This window comes from Ovis aries, chromosome Y (assembly GCF_016772045.2).
Source record: "Ovis aries strain OAR_USU_Benz2616 breed Rambouillet chromosome Y, ARS-UI_Ramb_v3.0, whole genome shotgun sequence".
NCBI classification, from domain to species: domain Eukaryota; kingdom Metazoa; phylum Chordata; class Mammalia; order Artiodactyla; family Bovidae; genus Ovis; species Ovis aries.
Genome location: NC_082741.1, coordinates 7,879,506 through 7,902,339, shown reverse-complemented (window position 1 = coordinate 7,902,339; position 22,834 = coordinate 7,879,506). Strand labels below are relative to the sequence as shown.

General features: G+C 38.2%; 1 protein-coding gene across 3 annotated transcripts; it reads left to right on the top strand.

Moving 5' to 3' along the window:
- Positions 1-2,425: 2,425 nt before the first annotated feature.
- Positions 2,426-15,859, top strand: LOC132659059 (ATP-dependent RNA helicase DDX3X-like). Of its 3 annotated transcripts, none has more exons than XM_060408705.1 (17): positions 2,426-2,582; positions 5,392-5,452; positions 7,231-7,278; positions 7,769-7,898; positions 8,686-8,844; positions 8,919-9,018; positions 9,387-9,522; positions 10,499-10,584; positions 10,824-10,922; positions 11,007-11,167; positions 11,425-11,569; positions 11,681-11,825; positions 12,057-12,238; positions 12,331-12,448; positions 12,616-12,769; positions 13,059-13,192; positions 13,425-15,859. In XM_060408705.1, exons 1-17 carry the CDS (start codon positions 2,538-2,540, stop codon positions 13,502-13,504), a joined length of 1,983 nt encoding a protein of 660 aa, XP_060264688.1. In that variant the 5' UTR covers positions 2,426-2,537; the 3' UTR covers positions 13,505-15,859. The 3 variants fall into 3 exon arrangements, with proteins under 3 accessions (XP_060264688.1, XP_060264687.1, XP_060264686.1); XM_060408704.1 differs by having other exon boundaries at positions 13,059-13,195; XM_060408703.1 differs by having other exon boundaries at positions 13,059-15,859.
- The last annotated feature ends 6,975 nt before the right edge of the window (positions 15,860-22,834 follow it).

Below are 22,834 nucleotides of genomic sequence, written 5' to 3'. Positions count from 1 at the left end.
GCCTACACTCAACAGGAAGAGACCTCTGTCCCTGTTCCCAAGAAGTATCTTGAGTATGAAGTCCTTCAGGGTTTAGCTGTCAGGGGTGACACACTAAAACTGCCCACCCTGGCCAGGCACCATTGTATCCATTTGCATGAGTTATTTTAAAATAGGAGGTCCTTATAAGGACCATGGAACTAATAAGCCACCACCAAGTAGAATAATTCAGGAAAGGTCAAGAGGAGATGCCATGTGTCCTGCCACCTCCTGGAATCCTTCTCACTATGCTCCATCTTGATGGATGACACACATACCAGTAGGAAGGCCCTGAAGTCTCAATGATCGGCCAGAGAAAACCCAGAAACTAACCCATCACCATAAAACCCAAGATTGTATGCCACTCATTAGAGCAGTTCTCCTGGATTCCCTTACCTTGCTAACTCATTACTGGGGTGCCTCTTATCACTAAAGCATGTTGCCTTGTCAAGACATGTGTCTCCTCAAACAACTCATAATGAAGTGTTACACAAGAACCCAGGCTTGAGTCCTGAAAGGGATCCCCATTCTTGCAACACTGTCACAAAATACTTGCTATAAAGAAGGCTGATTTAGCTTACACCTACAAATTGACAAAGTGATAAAGCAAATTATTTCAACAACCTTGAATATTTCCATTTTGAAACAGAAAATCCAGAAAAGTGTTTTGTGTGACAAATATTTTGTCCATCTAGTTTTTTGAACACTTACTAGTAGCAGACCTACCAAACGTTTAACTTTTTGTCGCACAGAGGAATGGAAAATTGTTTTTAGGAAGGAGGTGAGTTGGACTGTGAAGAAGGCTGAGCGCCGAAGAATTGATGCTTTTGAACTGTGGTGTTGGAGAAGACTCTTGAGAGTCCCTTGGACTGCAAAGAGATTCAACCAGTCCATTCTAAAGGAGATCAGCCCTGGGATTTCTTTGGAAGGAATGATGCTAAAGCTGAAACTCTGGTACTTTGGCCACCTCATGCGAAGAATTTCATTGGAAAAGACTCTGATGCTGGGAGGGATTGGAGGCAGGAGAAGAAGGGGACGACAGAGGATGAGATGGCTAAATGGCATCACTAACTTGATGGACGTGAATCTGAGTGAACTCTGGGAGTTGGTGATGGACAGGGAGGCCTGGCATGCTGCGATTCAGGGGGTCGCAAAGAGTTGGACAAGACTGAGGGACTGAATTTAACTGAACTGAACTGAAAGGTATCCTGAACTCATTCAACATGTTTTCTTCCATATAAAGGCCCTATAGCCCTGCAACTTCTAGGGAACTGGAAGAGGGCCACAAGAAGCATTTCCTTTCATGGCAGGAGCACATTTCTTTACGTTTCACACCCATTGCAGAAGCCTGACGGTCACAGCGAGCCTAGATTCAACCACTTAGCTGTTCAGCAGGCTGATTTGGTGCCACGAACAGACCTAAGTCGGCTGGGTCTCCACAGAATAGATATCAACCCCCCAGGGCACTGTGGTTTTGGAGTAGTGCACTACTAGTTGGCACCAGGCCTAGATCCAGTGAAACTTAGACCTAGACCAGTAAAATAAAATACTTAAAATCAGAATCTGCGCGGTGAGGCAGGGGGTAAACCAGCAACCCGCAAAGGTGCGTTATCAACAGGTCATTCAACAACGTTCAATTGTTACGTCACTGCATGACGCGTGAACATTAGAAACTTGAAGGGCACAGTCGTTGCCAGTAAACTGGACGGGCCTTGGGTTTCCGGCCAAGCCCCCGCAGCCTGGCAGTCTGGACCCCAACACGTGCTGCGGTCTCCCTATCCGTTTCCCTCCTCTCCCCACCCCTGCTTTCCCCCACTATCTATCCAGCCTCCTTTGAGTCCGTCTGCCCGCCTCCTATTTTTTCCGCCTATTCGTTATCGTTGACCAGTGTACGAAATGACCAACACGCTGGACACCTGCGGTCAAGTGTTCCTCAACCTTCTTGGATTCAGGGAATTTTGATTGTTTCGACATTGTGAAGCTTCCTAAAGGTGGGCGAGGGTATTTGAAACAGACATTTTACAGAAATTCAGATTCGTGGAACTAAAAGAGAAGGGCATCGCAGAACTTTAGAAGGAGCTGGGAAACTACGAGGGCGGGGCGAGGGTAAACAGGATTGAGGTGTACTCGTGTTATGTTAACATCCACCCCCAAGTGGCTGAAAAAGGGAGACTGCTACTTCGGCAAAATTCCAACACCCCGGAAGGCGGGGCGGAAAAGAGCTCTCGCGAGTTTTGAGGGCGTTTGACTAAAAGATCCCGCGAGATTATGATTTAGCTAACGCGACTTGGCCAGAAAGAAATAACGGTAGATTTAAAGGAATGGGGGCGGGGGCGGTGGTGGCGGTGGGGTTCCTCCAATCGGAGAGGCAGACGCACGGTTACGTATTGGCGTAAAGCCGTTCAAGAGAGTTTATTTCCGGCAGGCCAAGCTGTGAGCCGGTTCCCGCGGGAGTCGTTTCAAATACGGATACGCCAGACAAGCCGTTTGAGACTGAGAGTTCGCGCTTTTCTTCAGGCATGAGTCATGAGGCGGTGAAAAACGTGCAGGAGGTGGATCAGCAGGTGAGTCAAAATGTTCTTATCTCGGCCTTTCTCTGTGGGCATTTTTCTCAGGATTAGTTTGACTTGTGGAGCAGTGTTGACTTGCCACCTTCCTCTTCCCTTTGCTGGTTCCTTTATCTGGCTGTGGTTGGACAGTGAGCAAACCATGGGAAAAACCGACCTAAGGCATTGGTAGGGGGCGGGTGAGGTGACGTGGAGAAAGAAACTAGTTGGTAGCGTTCTGACTTCGTTTACGTAGTGTATCATGGCCACACACAATGGCGGATTTTGTGTTTCCGCGATCTGGGAGCGGCGTGTTTGTGCTAGTACCGACTGATAAGTGATGACGGAGGTACGCGGTAGTGGTCCACTTTTATTCTGTTGAGATTCTTGGTTTTGGCTGTACGGCACTAATTTCAGGCACAATGGTGTCGTTGGTATACAGGCGTACGGAACTAAGTGGGAAGGGGGTTGGGCACTGGGCCTTATTCCGGAGCAATGGCGACGGCCTTTGTTGTTTTACAGCGCTGCGCTTCGCTCACTGAAGCCTTACGCTTGCATGGTTTGTGGTTGTGGGACCCTGGGGGACGATTTTATTTTTAGAAAATAAAACGGCAGTTTTGTTCTTAATTCCCTCCCGGATTTCTTTCCGCTGTACTTTGACTGAGTACCCCAGGTGATGAGGTCCTGTTTCCGGAATGGAAAGCTTTGTGACGCAGAGGACGCGGAAGGGGAATAGTGGGAAGGGGAGGAGGAAACGGTCGCCGCTTGCTTACGTACACTGGTGGATCGGGAAGCTAGTGGGAGGTTAGAGATTTACGGTATTCCCTTTACTTAAAAAGTTACTGAATGGCCGTTAACCAGAGGGTGTTAACTTTTGAGTCGTCGTACTGTGTTGAACGTATCCTAAGGTTAAGCGTTTGTCTTTGAGTTTCATCTGTGAGAAAATAACTAGAAAAGAGGTGATTAGCAGGAAAACTACGTATTATTGCTTTCCTGTTGCTAACGTGGAAAACATTCAAATGTGTCAGTCAAGACGTGTTCTCAGTCTGTTGCTTTCCTTTGAGGTGTTCGGAATTCGGAAGAGAATAGGTATCTAAGAAGAGTGATTTTACAGACTTGTTTTGCATTTCCGAGAAATCTATTTCATCCTCGCGTTGTTGCCTGCAGAAAAACTCCAGGGTTTTTAACTCTTAAGTGTGCAGCTTATCTGAACTTTTGTTTTGCTCGTTTAGTGATGGATAGGACATAAACCTTTCACAAGATATCTGTCTTGTAAGTCGTTAAACAGAGACTCGTGACACTACTTGCTCCCCAATTTTATTTCTAAGTAGTATATAATTGGTGGGATTTGATTGGTGCTTCTTTGACAGTATTTTCTCTCTAATGTTACGATTGTATCCACTCATGCAGTATGCTGAGCTGTAATTTAATGGGTTAAAGAGATTGCAGAGGTTGAAAATCTGATACACGAACATTTGTAGCGTTTCCTGTGTACATGGGAAACTTTTACATTTAACTTAAACTTTTAAGATGAACCGTTTAACTGTTCATAAACATCCCTTGGGTTATTATAATTTAGTAGTAACGAGATTCGGTGTGGAGAAGTAATGTCTTTGTTGATGATTCGCGTTATTTGTGTAATATTATTCTTAAACTTTTAAAGTGTGTATGTATAAACATTATATAGCCCATTTCCTGTAGCAGATAGGTGTCAGTATTGCTCCTTGATCGTTTGTGCTTTTTAAATTTTATCTGACATGTATGATTTTCCATTATTTCTACTTCTTGGTTAGTTTTTATGAAACTCAGTAAAGTGAAACTTTTCTACAGTATTGAAATCCATCAGTATAAAGGGACAGGTAATGAGATCCAGCCAGTCCATTCTAAATGAGATCAGCTCTGGGTGTTCTTTGGCAGGACTGATGCTAAAGCTGAAACTCCAGTACTTTGGCCACCTCATGAGAAAAGTTGACTCACTGGAAAAGACTCTGATGCTGGGAGGGATTGGGGGCAGGAGGAGAAGGGGGTGACAGAGGATGAAATGGCTGGATGGCATCACAGACTCGATGGACGTGAGTCTGAGTGAACTCCAGGAAATGGTGATGGACAGGGAGGCCTGGTGGGCTGCAATTCATGGGGTTGCAAAGAGTCATACACAACTGAGTGACTGAACTGAACTGAATGAAGTGAAATTAAAGGTGCCTCTCGTATAAACTTTTAATGTTATTTAGCCAGTCTCTTTGCATTTATTATAAATGGCAGATAATAAATACTGCAATAAATGTCACATTGCGCACCAGGGGGTGCTGCTGCTACTTATGAATTTATTTGAACTAAAAAGTTGCACACTGCTGCAATATAAAATTTAATAAAACATTTTTTAAGGTGCTGTTGCTGATTACAAATTTCTTTGAATTGGAAACTTATACACCATACTCCAATATAAGTTTTTCTTTAATTGTTTTTTAAGTGATACAGTATTTAGGGAGTAAAGAAGTTAAGGAATCTTCAGCTTGCCCAGAAAACAAGTGACTTTGAGACTATAACTTTTAGTGACTGAGGAGATTTTACTATGCAGAATTACTTGGGAAAACATGTTTTGGATGAATGTATTTGAACTATCTGTACTTGTGTATTCTTGGCATGCAAGTCCTCCTTTTTGTCTTTGGCATAATTTGTAGACTTCTACACAGTGTTAAAACTAAGAGCTTGAATGATACTGTGTATGACTGGAATTTAGGACTTCTAATTTGTCTTTTATAATGCTGTCTGTGCTTGATTTTTCCTTTTTTCAGCATGTGAACTATTAATATCTCTGTTCTCCTAGTTGGCTGATCTAAACCTGAACTCTGATAATAATCAGAGTGGAGGAGGAAGTACAGCTAGCAGTAAGTAAAATTTTTGTTTAGTATCTGTTAATATCTCATTATACTTACTAATTTTAAATTTAAAAACCATTCTGTGACCATAAAAGTTTATAAAGTAATTTGGCATGTTTGGATAATAGACTAATTGGTTCTTTTCCAGTGTAAACTCCTAATCATTCCAAAGAAAGTTAATATACACACTTTTAGAAAACCTCTTATACCTAGTATGAATCCTTATCAGACATGCAGGTGAGGATATGTTGATCTCTCTTTTGAATTGACCTGAACTTGAACTATGTTAAACCTAATAATGGGAACCTGTACAATTGTGTGTTATGGCTGTTGCTCATTTCCCATGAAGAAACTGAACCTTTCTGATGGAACCTGGCTTTGCTAATTCTTCGGTGGTAATTCGGAGAAGGTAATGGCAACCCACTCCAGTACTCTCGCCTGCAGTCTGTGGGGTCCTGAAGAGTTGGACAAGACTGAGTGACTTCACTTTCACTTTTCACTTTCATGCATTGGGGAAGGAAATGGCAACCCACTCCAGTGCTCTTGCCTCAAGAATTCCAGTGACGGTGGAACCTGGTGGGCTGCCATCTCTGCAGTCAGAGAGTCAGACATGACTGAAGTGACTTAGCAGCAGCAGGTGGTAATTAGAGCTTGAAACATTAACCATGTTATTAAAAGTTTATTTGAAAAGTTAAATCTTGGGAAAGGGGTAGTGTTTCTGCTATGTTTTTATTTGTTACTGGTTAAGTTAAGTTAATGTCACTGCTAAGCGGATAGGGACAGGAATAAGTGGATAGCGACAGAAAGTTTGTGACAGCATATCTCAGCTTGTACCTTGATTTCCAAGAGAGCAGTTGGTGCACTCTGAAAAGCCTCTTCAAGTCTGATTAGTTGATGTGTTGTTTGTCACTATGTGAATTTTAAGAAGATTTAATTATATCACCAGTTTTGAAGTACTTAATCTCAATTAAAGTTAGAGGTTTAGTTTTAATTGGGTTTCCTATCAGTTCCTCCTTAAAATCATCTTTTCTTTCCATCTCATTGTTTAAATTGTTTAATGTTTGTTTTGCCAAAATAGAAACAGCTGAGTTGAAATTGGTTAACAGACTTAGGGCATATATACCATCTTTCCTAGTAGCCTGTTTTATTGTATATAGTAATGGTTATATTTGTTAAAGCTTACATTTCATGGGACAATTTTCTGAAAGACCAGTGTTTTTCAAAATAATTATGTACTAGTAGCTGTTAGGGAGAAGGCAATGGCACCCCACTCCAGTACTCTTGCCTGGAAAATCCCATGGATGGAGGAGCCTGGCGGGCTACAATCCATGGGGTCGCTAAGACTGAGCAACATCACTTTCCCTTTTCACTCTCATGCATTGGAGAAGGAAATGGCAACCCACTCCAGTGTTCTTGCCTTGAGAATCCCAGGGACAGAGGAGCCTGGTGGGCTGCAGTCTATTGGGTCGCACAGAGTTGGACACGACTGAAGTGACTTAGCAAGTAGCTGGTAAAATATGTTTAGTTTTAGGAGGTTTTTCCTTAATTAAATTCCAAGAATAGCTGTTTTAACAGTGTTTTCTAGGATGAGTTGTTTTTTTGTTTTGTTTTTTGTTTGATTTGGGATGCCACAAGGCATGTGAGATCTTGGTTTCCTGACCAGGAAGCTAACCTATGTACGATCTACAGTGGGAACACAGAATCTTACTTGATCAACAGGAAAATCCCTAGGACCAGGTATATCTAGGGGATCTGATCAGTTTTTAATTTTACATTTTCTCTTATAGAAGGGCGCTATATACCTCCTCACTTAAGAAATAGGGAAGCATCTAAAGGTACGTGGTTATTCAACTTTTTCTGCTTTGAAAATTAAAGCTGCAAGAATGAGGTCACTTTGGGAATGTGTACACATTTTTCTTCTGTGCTTTCTGTTTTCAAAAACAAGTACTTCTTAACTTCAGAAACATTCATGTAATTTTATATCATGTGGATTTCTTATTCCTATTAACCAGCTTTGAGCCCAAACTTTCACTAACATACTTTCACAGCTATTATCTTCTCAGAGGTGGTATTCATTCAGTGATTGTTATTCTGTGAGGTTTTTTTTTTTTGCTTATTGTAGTTTTTTAATGGAAAAGAGGATTTAAGATAGGAAAATTCTGTTTGCTAGTGAAAACACTTCTCAACCTTGATTTTCTTTTCCAGTGTTTTGATAGTAATTTCATTGCCCTTTGGTGTAAATCACAAGGATAAGACAAAAACTCTGTCTTTTAAAAGACAGGAAGCTTGTAAAAGTCACCTTTTCTAACTTACCTTTTTTGGAAGGATTTTATGGTAAAGACAGTTCAGGGTGGAGCTGTAGTAAAGAAAAGGATGCCTACAGCAGTTTTGGATCTCGAGATTCAAGAGGAAGACCCAGTTACTTCAGTGATCGAGGAAGTGGATCAAGGGGAAGGTAAATTATTGTCATCTTGTAAGTGTGTATAACATAGCATTTCAGGAATCAACTCTTAATTTGATGTTTTTTCATTCTTTGTACTTTCCATGACATTTAATTATGTTGTTTTTCATTAGCAGACTATTTTTCCATTATAGATTAGTAGGTTTCCCTCCCCTCTGTGCTTTGCCATGCTGCATATTGAGATCTTATCAGGGATCAAACACATGTCCCCTGCAATGGAAACATAGAATATTAATCTCTGAACCACCAGGGAGGTCACCCTATAGATTAGATTTTAAGCAAAATAATTGGTTATTCATTTTTAACTCTAAAAGGTCTTTACTGAAAGGTTTTAGTCTGTTTAACAGGAATTAAAATTAGTAAGAGTATGCTGCTTGATGTATATATGTCCAAATGTTTCTTGACATTCATGTTGTGCCTTTGTTTTTCAATTAAATATGTATAAATTAGGTAACCACAGCTAAATTAGCTCTTATTTCACAAATGAGTCACCCAGTATTGAGTTACTGGCATCTTTGAAGGTTACTTGGAGAAGGAAATGGCAAACCACTCCACTACTTTTGCCTGGAGAATCCCACGGAGGGAGGAGCCTGGTAGGTTGCAGTCCATTGGGTCGCAAAGAGTGGACACAACTGAGCGACTTCACTTTCACTTTCACTCACTTGAAGGTTACTTGTGACGAATAATTAAATTACTAATATATAGCTATGTTTTTGGAGCGGTGATAATATGATATGGGGTAAATAACATACTCTGTAATGTGTTTGCTTGTGCTGTTTAGGTTTGATGATCGTGGGCGGAATGACTGTGAAGGTATTGGCAGTCGTGGTGACAGAACTGGCTTTGGCAGATATGAGCGTAGTGGACACAGTCGTTGGTGTGACAAGTCAGATGATGATGATTGGTCAAAACCACTTCCACCAAGTGAACGCTTGGAGCAGTAAGTTTTTGATATTTATGTTGATAGGAAACTTGCCATCTAGCGTCGTACGTATAACAATCATTTCATTTCAGGGAGCTCTTTTCTGGAGGAAACACTGGGATTAACTTTGAGAAATATGATGATATACCAGTAGAGGTAACCGGCAATAACTGTCCTCCACACATTGAAAGTGTAAGTATTTTATTTGACTTTTTAACTGTTGTTTACAATTACTGCTGAAAATTTCATTGGGTTATGAGAAAGGAGAGACTGGTGACTAATGTCACCATTTTGAGGGATGCTAAAATAGGAAACGTCAAATATACAGAAAAGCTCAGAACTACTTTGTTGTAGATTAGACTTTCAGAAGTTTATTTTCTTACAAATAACTGGGTACTTTCACCTAAAACCCAAAGCAGCTGTACATTTAATCACAGACAGACATTTAGCTAGTTATTTCCATTCTAACATTAATACAAAACAAATTGCAGCAGAACATTAAGGCATTTCTACCTAGTTTGTATATTTATTTGATCGATCTGGTTAAATTTTATTAACAGTTCAGCGATGTTGCAATGGGAGAAATTATTATGGGAAACATTGAGCTTACTCGTTATACACGTCCTACTCCAGTGCAAAAACATGCCATTCCCATTATTAAAGAAAAAAGAGACCTGATGGCTTGTGCCCAAACAGGTAAGTTCATTAATGAAGATTACCTGAACTAGCTTTGTAAAAACAGTACATTATATAGAGAGGTCTGTGTCTTATATTTAAGTTGATTTTATAGTTAGGTAAATATTAGCTGAGCATATCTCTTAAGTCTTTCAATACTTTGATAAAACTAGTGTTTTTATCAGGGCAAGAGAAGGCTATAGCAGTATTGTCAGCTAGTTGATAATGCTGACTTTCCACTGAGTATACAGCAGGGGAAAATTATGGAGTCACTGGAGGGAAAGTTAGCAATATAATTGGGATAGGAAATATATAGTCAGGGAAGAGCCTGTGATCTTGAGAAAGGAATAGGTGCTTGACATCCTTTAGTGTTTTGTGAGTTGGGGACTGAGAGGGCTGTAGTACTGTTTTGTCCTGTATTAGAATTTGGCATAGGTAAAAAAGTGCAAATCTTAACTTTGGTTATGTAGTGAACTTTTTGTATGGGTATGTGTATGTAAATATTACAAATTTAAATCATTTGTCATTTTTATACTTTTTTTTAAAGTAGTAGATCACTTCTTTTATATGTAACTGGCCTTTGGGACAAGACCAACACTTGTTTTTTAAAATAATGCTTTCTTGAAGCAGTTAGTACCCATGGCTTTTATTTTGCAGAGTGAGAGAATGATCTACAACGTCCTTTGCTAGTAGCATCTTATCTTCAGAAAGTTTGCTAACATTCTACCAGTTAAGGAATAACAAAAAAATTTTGAAGTAGAAGTTGTTGCCAGTTTAAAAGAAAAAATGGTTGTGTTCTTCTATATATTATTGCAAAGAAGTATATGTTGATCTGTTAAAAATGGGTCACAAATCATCCAGCATAATTCACTTAGTTGTATAAATACATTGGTCACATAATTAGGCATTGAGTAAGAAAAAATTTTTCTCACTAAATGGGCATTTAGAATACTTTTTTTTATTATTCAAACTTAATAAGCCATTATTTTTTTAACAGGGTCTGGGAAAACTGCAGCATTTCTTTTGCCCATCTTGAGTCAGATTTATACAGATGGTCCAGGCGAGGCTTTGAAAGCTGTGAAGGTAGAGATTCACTTATAAAACAAAAAGCTTTTGTTTAGAACAATTTTTGTAATCATCTGTTGGAACTTTTCTTTCAAGTAAATACACTTTTCTTTCTTTAGTCTGTTAACTCAATAAAAGTTCATTTTCAAAGGTAGTTCTTAAATTATAGAGGGAATTTTATTGTCACAAACTTTAGAAATGAATAGGAAAAGATTTTAATCTTTGAGCTTAATTTATAAATTGTACTTAATTCTTAGGAAAATGGAAGGCATGGACGCCGTAAACAGTATCCAATCTCCTTGGTTTTAGCCCCAACAAGAGAGCTGGCTGTACAGATCTATGAGGAAGCCAGGAAAGTAAGTATGCAATTTGCTGATAATTGACTTTTTAATAGATTCTAGTGTAATTTTTATGACCGTCTAATAAATTATTGCTTGTAGTTTTCATACCGGTCTCGAGTTCTTCCTTGTGTGGTATACGGTGGTGCTGATATTGGTCAACAGATTCGAGAGTTAGAACGTGGATGTCACTTGTTAGTTGCTACTCCAGGACGGCTGGTGGATATGATGGAAAGAGGAAAGATTGGGTTAGATTTCTGCAAGTAAGTTGATTTTTATATATGAGGTGTAATTACTTTGTGTATTAGTAGTCATCAGTTTTGTAGTATTTTGTAAAGTATAGCTAATTTGCTTGGTTCATTTTAACAAATAACAGCTACTTTGGCTGTGTGATCTGTATGTGGTTTACATAGTGAAATTTGAAACTCAAATATTATGATGAATATATTAGCATAATTCAGTATAGACACAATAGTAATTAAGTTTCTCATCAAATTCTAAACTATCTTTTTAATAACAGATACTTGGTGTTGGATGAAGCTGATAGGATGCTGGATATGGGATTTGAACCTCAAATTCGTCGTATAGTTGAACAAGACACTATGCCACCAAAGGGTGTTCGCCATACCATGATGTTCAGTGCTACTTTTCCTAAGGAAATTCAGGTAGTTCCTTTTTAAGAAAAAAAAAAAAGAAGAACATTTGTATAGATGTTACCTTCAGTTAATGTTAGTTAAAAGTAGGAAAAAAAAAATAGACTTTCTTCCCTCCTTCAGATGCTTGCTCGTGACTTCTTGGATGAATATATCTTCTTGGCCGTAGGTAGAGTTGGCTCTACCTCTGAGAACATCACACAAAAAGTAGTTTGGGTGGAAGAGGCAGACAAACGGTCATTTCTGCTTGATCTCTTAAATGCAACAGGTAAAATTTTGAGTAATTACATTGCTAGGAATAGAGAGTCTATTAAAATACTTTAAGCCTGTACCCTGTGTTCACTTCACCCTTCTGACCATGAAGTAATACAGCTGCTTTTTTCATTAACTCCATGTGCATTCTTTCTGAGTGCAAAGAGAAGTAAGAAACTAATATTTAGATCAAACAATGATGCAGTTACTATTAGTAAAAAAAACCCTTTTATCAATAATTTTTCAGGGACGGATTCGCTGACTTTAGTTTTTGTGGAGACCAAAAAAGGGGCTGATTCTTTGGAGGATTTCTTATACCATGAAGGATATGCTTGTACAAGTATCCATGGAGACCGATCACAGAGAGATAGAGAGGAAGCTCTTCATCAGTTCCGCTCAGGAAAAAGCCCAATTCTAGTGGCTACTGCTGTGCGTATATTTTCTGCTCTTTTTTTTGTTTTTCATTTTTCAATTACACATCTTTGAATATTGCCTTATTTCAACAAAAATTACTGTTTTAGGTGGCAGCAAGAGGACTAGACATTTCAAATGTGAAACATGTCATCAATTTTGATTTGCCAAGTGATATTGAGGAATATGTACATCGGATTGGCCGTACAGGACGTGTAGGAAACCTTGGTAAAGTGGCTTTAAGTGATGGTTTGACACAGAATTTTAAATCCTAAAACCTATTTTCAAGGGAAAGTTGACATCGGATGTCAGACAGTTTAATATGGCATATTGTTTATGTTTTTGTTTTCTGATTAATGTTCTAGACCTCATTTACTGTTTTTGAATTCTTGTAGGACTTGCCACCTCATTTTTCAATGAAAGAAATATAAATATCGCAAAAGATTTGTTGGATCTTCTTGTTGAAGCCAAACAAGAAGTGCCGTCTTGGTTGGAAAACATGGCTTATGAACACCACTATAAGAGTAGCAGTCGTGGCCGTTCTAAGAGGTGCGGATTGTTTAAACCTTTGTTATTAATATCATTTGGAAAAGGAATTTTGTCCAGGGTTAACTAAAAACACTGCTATTACTGTACAAGTGACATTTTCAGAAAGGATAATGTGGATTAAATGTTAATGTGAAAGGATAATGTAAGTAAATGTTAAAGGATAACGTGGAGGAAGAAGCCACATGAAAATGAGTTGAAGTTGAGGATTGGGAAGTTTATGCATGGAAATTGTTGTTTTATTTCAATTATGTTCTTAAAAAACCCTCATAACTTTTTCCTTGTAATATAGATTCAGTGGAGGCTTTGGTGCCCGTGATTATCGACAAAGTAGCAGTTCTGGAAGCTCCACCTATAGTAGTGGTCGTGCAAGCAGCAGCCGCAGTGGTGGAGGTGGTCATGGCAGCAGCAGAGGATTTGGTGGAGGTAGTAGTGTAATTTTCCCCCTTTTATATTTTTGCGCGGGCTTCCCCCCTTTTTCAAAGCATAAATTTGAGAAATTTTATTTGTGAAGAACACAACCTAATATAATGTTTCTTATTATAGGCTTACTAGGCTTTTTTATTAGGCTTATATATATTAGGCTTTATACTAGAAAAGCCAGAAAAAGAAAATATGGCTGACCTAACTTTTTTTTTTTTTTAACATTTCTTGATAGGTGGCTATGGAGGCTTCTACAGTAGTGAAGGATATGGAGGAAATTACAGCTCTCAGGGGGTTGACTGGTGGGGCAACTGAATCTGCTTTGCAGCCAAGTCACTAAAAAAAAGCTACAATGGAAACCACATGTAACTTTGCCAGAATGTTTTTTGTATAAAGATCTTTTAGTGCATTACCCACAGTGATTCTGAAAATTCAGGGGAGCTTAAAGCCAAAAGAAGGAAAAAGAACAATCAACAACTCCATTGGTTTGAAAACTTAATTGCTGTAGTTTGGATTAACTCCTCTTCTGCTTGTTTCCACCCCAAACTGCATTTATAATTTTGTGATTGAGGACCATTTGTTTGTTAATGTACTATGACTTTAAGTTTATAGACAGCTTATTATTTTGATGTCCTGTTGGCTCAGTAATGCTCAAGTTTTCAATTGTGTTCGTGGAATAAATTCACTAAATTTGGGCTAAGATCACACCTTGGCACATAGGTGTGATAACTTCTTTAATAAGAATTGTTAATTCATAAGTATTACAAAGTAAGAAAACTTGAGCATAACTTGGATTGGACTTAGTGTTTGGAGATTGGGGAGAAAAATATCTTACAGCCGAATTACCTCGGATGTGGCAAACTTTACTAATTTAAATTTGTACTTGCTCATTCTATCTGGATAGGCATTTATAGTCTATAAATAAGACATTCCGGTCATGATAAGATTGCATGTATGAATGAATACATCCATATATTTTCAAAGCACTCTTGAAGGTTAATGCAAGTAAATACAACAGTTCCTCTTAATTCTAAGCTAGGCAAGTCTTGGGTAAATGTTACTACAGGAAAAGTTTGAAAGTTTGATTTTTAAAAAATGTTTAGTGGAAGTTTCATCTAATTAGATTTTTTCATGCCTGCCATAAGTAAAATTGAAACAGAAGGATGGCTGACCATGCCAGTAACCAGTCCTTTTATGAATCTGCTTGGATTTTGGTCTTAAAGTCATGCTAGTGTTGATGTTTTTTTGGTCAAGAGGATATGAGCAGGAGGGATTATGCAGCAGGCTTTTATTTTATTGCAGATTTTCTTTACTCTCTTTACACTGGATTGAAATATTAAAATGGCTTGCATTTGTGGACTTTGTCAATTGGAATAACAACAAACAGAAATCCTTGACATTGCACTGGTTAGAAATATGTATTAAGTTGCTCATAGTGATTTTTCTGTATAATACAGTTATATTTTAGTTACATAGGTTTCCATTGTACTTTACAGTTGTTTTCTGCTAAATTTGGCCAAAGATGATTATTCACCAACTGAAATTGTCTCCTCCATGTGGAATTGGTACTGATTCTCTGGTTGGAAAATGGTGATTTTCATAATCTTAACAATAGCATAAAAAGGCAAAAATTTCTTAGAAGTGCAATAATAGATTTTCAGGTGTATTGTGCCTTGTTCTAAAACTGTTAAGTAGGTGCACTTGACAGTATTGAGGTCATTTGTTACGGTGCTATTTCAATTAGTATAGGTTTAGACTCTTGTACCTTTTGCTCATAAATTTTTTACAAAGTACTTATTTTATTTAACATTAAGATAATTTTATATATATATATATATATGTCTTGTGTGCATGTTCTTAAACTTCAAATCTTATTTTGTCTCTTGGAGATTGTTGAATACATTTTTTTAGAAGTAGCTTCTAAAATTCTATTTGGGACCATAGGATGATAGTTGGGAAGAAAACTCTTTGCACATGACAGATTTTATATACTTTGCTGCTACTGCTTGTCTGCATAGTATTTATTGAAACATTTTGACAAATATTTATTTTTGTAAGCCTTAAAGTTATTCTTTGAAAGTTTAAAGAAACTTGACCAAAAGACAGTACAAACACACTGGCACTTGAATGTTGAATGTCATCATATATTACATAATAAATTTCAGGTTAGTGTGAGCTTTTACGTTAAGTCTTACTACACTTTTAGTCAAACTAAGCAGACCCAGCATTGACATTGTAGGTAGCTTTGACTTTCTAACATGTAAGAACATGTCTTTCTAAAATGTAAGACAAAATTTGCAACTTGAAACTATAACATGCCAAGGTTTTGATATGTTATCTTAAAACACTTCTAAACACTTATGAAGTGTCCACATTTTCAGAAATTCTATAGCGTCCTATTTAGTTACATATGTTGTTTGTTTTTCAGTGTCTGGCCTATTTCTCAAACATGTGGTTATCTTTGTATATTGCCAAAATCAGTGACTTACCTCAAGTTTTGTCAGCCAGCAATATTTTCAGTAAATAAGAATGGATTTTAATTTGCCAAATTTAGACATTGAATCTCAAGTCACTTTAAGTTTGGTAATTGCTTAAAGTATTGGTTTTAGATTCTAGCACTGCATGTGCTGTATTTATTCTGATTTTACTAAAATAAAGAGTTGAACACAATCTTTGCTGTCACTTGTGATTTAATGAGGGGTAGAAATGAATTTGTGCTTTCCTCATGAAGAGTTTGAAAGTGAGATTTCTTGGTTATCTGCAGAACTAATTTGTGAAAGACCTCTTTTAGTTTTGAGTATTTGAATAAATGACAAAGATGGTGTAAGGTAGGTATATGGAGAAACAATTTTTATTTTAAATCACAGAAATCTAAATGACCTATATAGCATATATTTGCTTTTATCTATTTAAGAATCAAGAATTGGAATAGGTAACCTATGGCAGAAGTGCCCAGTTTCCAACTTGGTCCTTTCTGATGTCTGATAAATCAGTATTATCTCTCTTATCACACACTGATGCTAGCAGCTGCACCAAATAATGCATTTTGTTAAAAGAACCAAATCAGTTTAACATGTTAACATTAACAATAGTTCTTTGACACATGGTTGTGGTTATATTTTTAGAGTCAATTTCAGTGTCTTTGTGTCCCCTTGTTAGAATTAACCTCCCTTGTTTCCTAACTTACTTTACCGTAGACTGGCATTAATCTGTAAATCAGTTTGTGTCTTGTACAGTTTCTTACAGGCAGCATTCTGTCTGTGAGATAAAATATCATCTATAGTTTCAGTCTAACTGCTGTGTTGAATTCTGTTGTGTGTATGCTGAACTTACCTGAGTTGTTTCCAGGTTGTGGTTATATTAAATTATTTATGACATCTATTAAAGAGAAGGAAGAAAATGACTTTATTCAAGATGGTCTATATGGGCTCTTGCAGTATGGGAGAAAGACTAGATTTAGCTGTTCTGGATGCATCATGGGCAAATTGAAATGTGCAGCCAAGGAGCAAGGTAGAAAGTGGGTGTGAGTGGTTAGAAAAATAGAGGAGAAAACCAAGGTGGAGGGGGGGTGTATTTTGCTTAACAAATATAACAAGTCTCTTTGCTGAAGGTAGATTAGGGTAATAGGTAGCACCTGGTGGGTGTTGGGGAGCTAAGAACTCTATTGCCATTGAGAATACTAAAATATTAAATGTAGCCTAACTGACCTAGGATTCTTATTAAAATTAGTACAAACAATGGATGTCAAAAATTTGAGTCCTAGTTGGAAAATACTCAGAGGAGCACAAGTTTGCTCTAGGATAGAACCTCAGCTTTTCTGAAAGACATATTCATATCTAGTGGATACATTCTAAAGTAGAATTGGATTACATATTCTGTATCTTTCCATTAGATACTCCCTGTTTTCTAAAGCATTTATGTAATGTTTTACATTTCTTTCCACAATTTACTCTCACCATTTTTGACTTATTTTAAAATTTCAGATATTCAAGTACGTGTATATTGAAAATTATTTTAATTAGTGTTTTGCTCTTGGCTAGTGATTTACATTTGAGCCATTTTGTTGAGGTTAATATAGGAAAAAGTAACATGACCATACTGGTTTAAGAACCTACTAACAGGAAAAATAAAATCTGGAATTTGTTTTTTCCCACGAAAAGATAAGTTGGATTAGCAAGATATTGATAATTGTTAAGATTGGGTAATTGGGAACATAGATGTTCAGTTATACATTTGTGTTTTGATGTAAAGAAAACTTTTTCATGTTAAAAATTAGTAAATAATAAACTATGGGGAGATGGGTAAAATACATAAGTAGTCTTATACATACATGGTCTTAACCCTAACCATCACATGAATGCATATTGCAGGCCAAGGAATAAAAAAACTCCGGGGAGGAAGCAAGAAAGTCTAACATGTTAAGAACTATAATGATTCTTGTATATCAATAGCTAGTCTCAATTTTTCACATAAGTCCAGCCCAAAAAGCAAAAATTGAAAGTATTGTACACTGACACCTTTCCTAGATTTTGTCTATCAGGATGTGTATGTTCAGGGTGGCCCTGCTTCCTCACTGAAAGGGGATTTAGTAACAAGGCCAGAAAAAGGAAAAGCTGTATGTCTGACCCACATGGCAAGGATTTTACCCCTTTGGATTCAAAGGGGTAAATAGCCATACCGTAAAAATTGTATAGGTTGGTATACACAAAGCTGAAGGAAATAGGATACAATACTGATCAGGAAAAACAGAATCAAAAACACCTTTTTAAAAAAAATTTAATTGGAGGCTAGTTACTTTACAATATTGCACTGTTTTTTGCCATACATTGACATGAATCAGTCATGGGTGTACATGTGTTCCCCATCCTGAACCCCCTTCCCACCTCCCTCCCCATTCTATCCCTCAGGGTTATCCCATTGCACCAACCCTGAGCACCCTGTCTTGTGCGTTGAACCTGTACTGGCAATGTGTTTCACATATGATAATATACATGTTTAAATGCTGTTCTCTCAGATCGTCCCACCCTCGCCTTTTCCCACAGAGTCCAATAGGCTGTTCTTTACATGTGTCTCTTTTGCTTTCTCACATACAAGGTTATCGTTACCATCATTCTAAATTACATATATATGCGTTAGCATACTGTATTGGTGTTTTTCTCTTTGGCTTATTTCACTCTGTATAATACACTCCAGTTTTATCCAGCTTATTGTAACTGATTGAAATATATTCTGTTTAATGGCTGAGTAGTATTCCATTGTGTACATGTACCACAGCTTCCTTATCCATTCATCTGCTGATGGATATTTAGGTTGCTTCTGTGTCCTGGGTATTATAAACAGTGCTGCGATGAACACTGAGGTACACGTGTCTCTTTCACTTCTAGTTTCCTTGGTGTGCATGCCCAGCAGTGGGATTGCTGGGTCATATGGCAGTTCTCTTTCCAGTTTTATAAGGGATCTTCACACTGTTCTCTGTAGTGGCCGTCCTAGGTTGCAATCCCGCCAACAGTGTAAGAAGGTTCCCTTTTCTCCACACCCTTTCCAGTATGCATTATTTGTAGAATTCTGGATAGCAGCCATTCTGACCAACATGAGATGGTACCTCATTGTGGTTTTGGTTAGCATTTCTCTGATAATGAGTGATGTTGAGCATCTTTTCATGTGTGTGTTAGCCATCTGTATGTCTTTGCAGAAATGTGTGTTTAGTTCTTTGGCCCATTTTTTGACTGGGTTGTTTATTTTTCCAAAATTGAGCTGCAGGAATTGCTTGTATATTTCTGAAATTAATTCTTTGTCAGTTGCTTCGTTTGCTATTCTCTCTGTGCTGCTAAATCACTTCAGTTGTGTCCAACTCTGTGACCCCATAGCCGGCAGCCCACTAGGCTCCCCCGTCTCTGGGGTTCTCCAGGCAAGAACACTGGAGTGGGTTGCCATTTCCTTCTGCAATGCATGAAAGTGAAAAGTGAAAGTGAAGTCACTCAGTTGTGTCCAACACCCAGCGACCCCATGGACTGCAGCCTTCCAGGCTCCTCCATCCATGGGATTTTCCAGGCAAGAACACTGGAGTGGGGTGTCATTGCCTTCTCCATTTCCTCCCATTCTGAAGACTGTGTTTTCACCTTGCTTATAGTTTCCTTCATTGCACAAAAGCTTTTAAGTTTAATTAGGTCCCATTTGTTTATTTTTGCTTTTATTTCCATGACTCTGGGAGGTGGGTCATAGAGGTTCCTGCTGTGATTTACGTCGGAGAGTGTTTTGCCTGTTTTCCTCTAGGAGTTTTATAGGTTCTGGTCTTAGTTTAGATCTTTAATCTATTTTGAGTTTATTTTTGTGTATGGTCTTAGAATGTGTTCTAGTTTCATTCTTTCACAAGTGGTTGACCCGTTTTCCCAGCACCACTTCTTAAAGAGAGTGTCTTTTCTCCATTGTATATTCTTGTCTCCTTTGTCAAAGATAAGGTGTCCATAGGTGCATGGATTTACCTCTGGGCTTTCTATTTTGTTCCATTGATATATATTTCCGTCTTTGTGCCAGTACCATACTGTCTTGATGACTAGCTTTGTAGGATAGCCTTTAAGTCAGGCAGGTTGATTCCTCCAGTTCCAATCTTCTTTCTCAAGATTGCTTTGGCTATTCAAGGTTTTTTGTATTTCCATACAAATTGTGAAATTATTTGTTCTAGTCTTGTGACAAATACTGTTGGTAGCTTGATAGGGATTGCATTGAATCTATAGATTTCTTTGGGTAGTATACTGATTTTCACTATATGAACATGATACGTTTCTCCATCTATGTGTATTCTCGTTGATTTCTTTGCTCAGTGTTTTATAATTTTCTATATATAGGTCTTTTGTTTGTTTAGGTAGATTTATGCCTATTTTATTCTTTTCGTTAACAATGGTGAATGGGATTTGTCCCTTAATTTCTCTTAATTTTCTCATTGTTAGTGTATAGGAATGCAAGGGATTTCTGCGTGTTAATTTTATATCCTGCAACTTTACTGTATTCACTGATTAGCTCTAGTAATTTTCTGGTGGAGTCTCAAGGGTTTTCTATGTAGAGGACCATGTCATCTACAAACAGTGAGAGTTTTCCTTCTTTTCCAAACTGGATCGCTTTTCTTTCTTTTTCTGCTCTGATTACTGTGGCCAAAACTTTAGAAACTATGCTTAATAGTAGTGGTTACAGTGGGCACCCTTGTTCCCATTCACCATTGGAAATGCTTTCAGTTTTTCACCATTGAGGGTAATGCTTGCTGTGGGTTTGTCATATATAGTTTTTATTATCTTGAGATATCTTCCTTCTATTGCTGCTTTCTGAAGGGTTTTTATCATAAATGGATGTTAAATTTTATCAGAGGCTTTCTTTGCATCTATTGAGATAATCATATGGTTTTACCTTTAATTTGTTAATGTGGTGTATTATATTGATTGATTTGCGGATATTGAATCCTTGCATTCTTGGGATAAAGCCGACTCGGTCATGATGTATGATCTGTTGATATGTTGTTGGATACTCTTTGCTAGAATTTTGTTAAGGATTTCTGCATTTATGTTAATCAATGATGCTTCAGTTCATTCGCTCAGTCATGTCCTACTCTTTGCAACCCCCTGAATTGGCAGCACCCAGGCCTCCTCGTCCATCACCAACTCCTGGAGTTCACTCAAACTCATGTCCGTCTAGTCAGTGATGCCATCCACCATCTCATTCTCTGTCGTCCCCTTCTGCCCCCAATCCCTCCCAGCATCAGAGTCTTTTCCAGTGAGTCAACTCTTCACATGCAGTGGCCAAAGTACTGGAATTTCAGCTTTAGCATCATTCCTTCCAAAGAACACCCAGGACTGATCTCCTCTAGAATGGACTGTTTGTCTCTCCTTGCAGTCCAAGGGACTCTCAAGAGTCTTCTCCACCACCACAGTTCAGAAGCATCAGTTCTTCGGAACTCAGCTTTCTTCACAGTCCCAACTCTCACGTCCGTACATGGCTACTGGAAAAAAATATCCTTGACTAGACAGACCTTTGTTGGCAAAGTAATGTCTCTGCTTTTGAATATGCTGCCTATGTTGGTCATAACTTTCCTTCCAAGGAGTAAAAGCGTCTTTTAATTTCATGGCTGTAATCACCATGTGTAGTGATTTTGGAGCCCAGAAAAATACACTCTGACACTTTGTCCACTGTATCCCCATCTATTTCCCATGAAGTGATGGGACCAGGTGCCATGATATTCATTTTCTTAATGTTGAGCTTTAAGCCAACTTTTTCACTCTCCTCTTTGGCTTTCATCAAGAGGGTTTTTAGTTCCTCTTCACTTCTGCCATAAGGGTAGTGTCATCTGCATACCTGAGGTTACTGATATTTCTCCTGGCAGTCTTGATTCCAGCTTGTGTCTTTTCCAGTCCAGCATTTCTCATGATGTAATCTGCATATAAGTTAAATAAGCAGGGTGACAATATACAGCCTTGACATACTCCTTTTCCTATTTAGAACCAGTCTGTTGTTCCATGTCCAGTTCTAACAGTTGCTTCCTGACCTGCAGATAGTTTCTCAAGAGGCAGGTCAGGTGGTCTGATATTCCTATCTCTTGCAGAATTTTCCAGTTTATTGTGATCCACACAGTGAAAAGCTTTGGCATAGTCAAAAGAAATAGATGTTTTTCTAGAACTCTCTTGCTTTTATGATGATCCAGTGGATGTTGGCAATTTGATCTCTGGTTCCTCTGCCTTTTCTAAAACCAGCTTGAACATCTGGAAATTCATGGTTCATGTATTGCTGAATCCTGGCTTGGAGAATTTTGAGCGTTACTTTACCAGCATGTGAGATGAGTGCAATTGTGCAGTAGTTTGAGCATTCTTTGGCATTGCCTTCCTTTAGGATTGGAATGAAAACTGATCTTTTCCAGTCCTGTGGCCAGTGCTGAGTTTTCCAAATTTGCTGGCATATTGAGTGCAACACTTTGACAGCATCATCTTTCAGGATTTGAAATAGCAACTGGAATTCCACTCCACTAGCTTTGTTTGTAGTGATGCTTTCTAAGGCCCGCTTGACTTCACATTCCAGGATGTCTGGCTCTAGATGAGGGATCACACCATCGTTTTGTACTTTTTTTGTACAGTTCTGTGTATTCTTGCCACCTCTTCTTAATATCTTCTGTTTCTGTTAGGTCCATACCATTTCTGTTCTTTTTCGAGCCCATCTTTGCATGAAATGTTCCCTTGGTATCTCGAATTTTCTTGAAGAGATCTCTAATCTTTCCCATTCTGTTGTTTTCCTCTATTTCTTTGCATTGATCCCTGAAGAAGGCGTTCTTATCTCTTCTTGCTATTCTCTGGAACTCTGCATTCAGATGCTTGTATCTTTCCTTTTCTCCTTTGCTTGTCGCTTCTCTTCTTTTCACAGCTATTTGTGAGGCCTCCTCAGACAGCCATTTTGCTTTTTTGCATTTCTTTGTCTTGGGGACGGTTGATCCCTCTCTCCTGTACAATGTCATCAACCTCTGCCCATAGTTCATCAGATCTAGTCCCTTAAATCTACTTCTCACTTCCACTGTATAATCATAAGGGATTTGATTTAGGTCATACCTGAGTGGTCTAGTGGTTTTCTGTACTTTCTTGAGCTTAAGTCTGAATTAGGCAATAAGGATTTCAT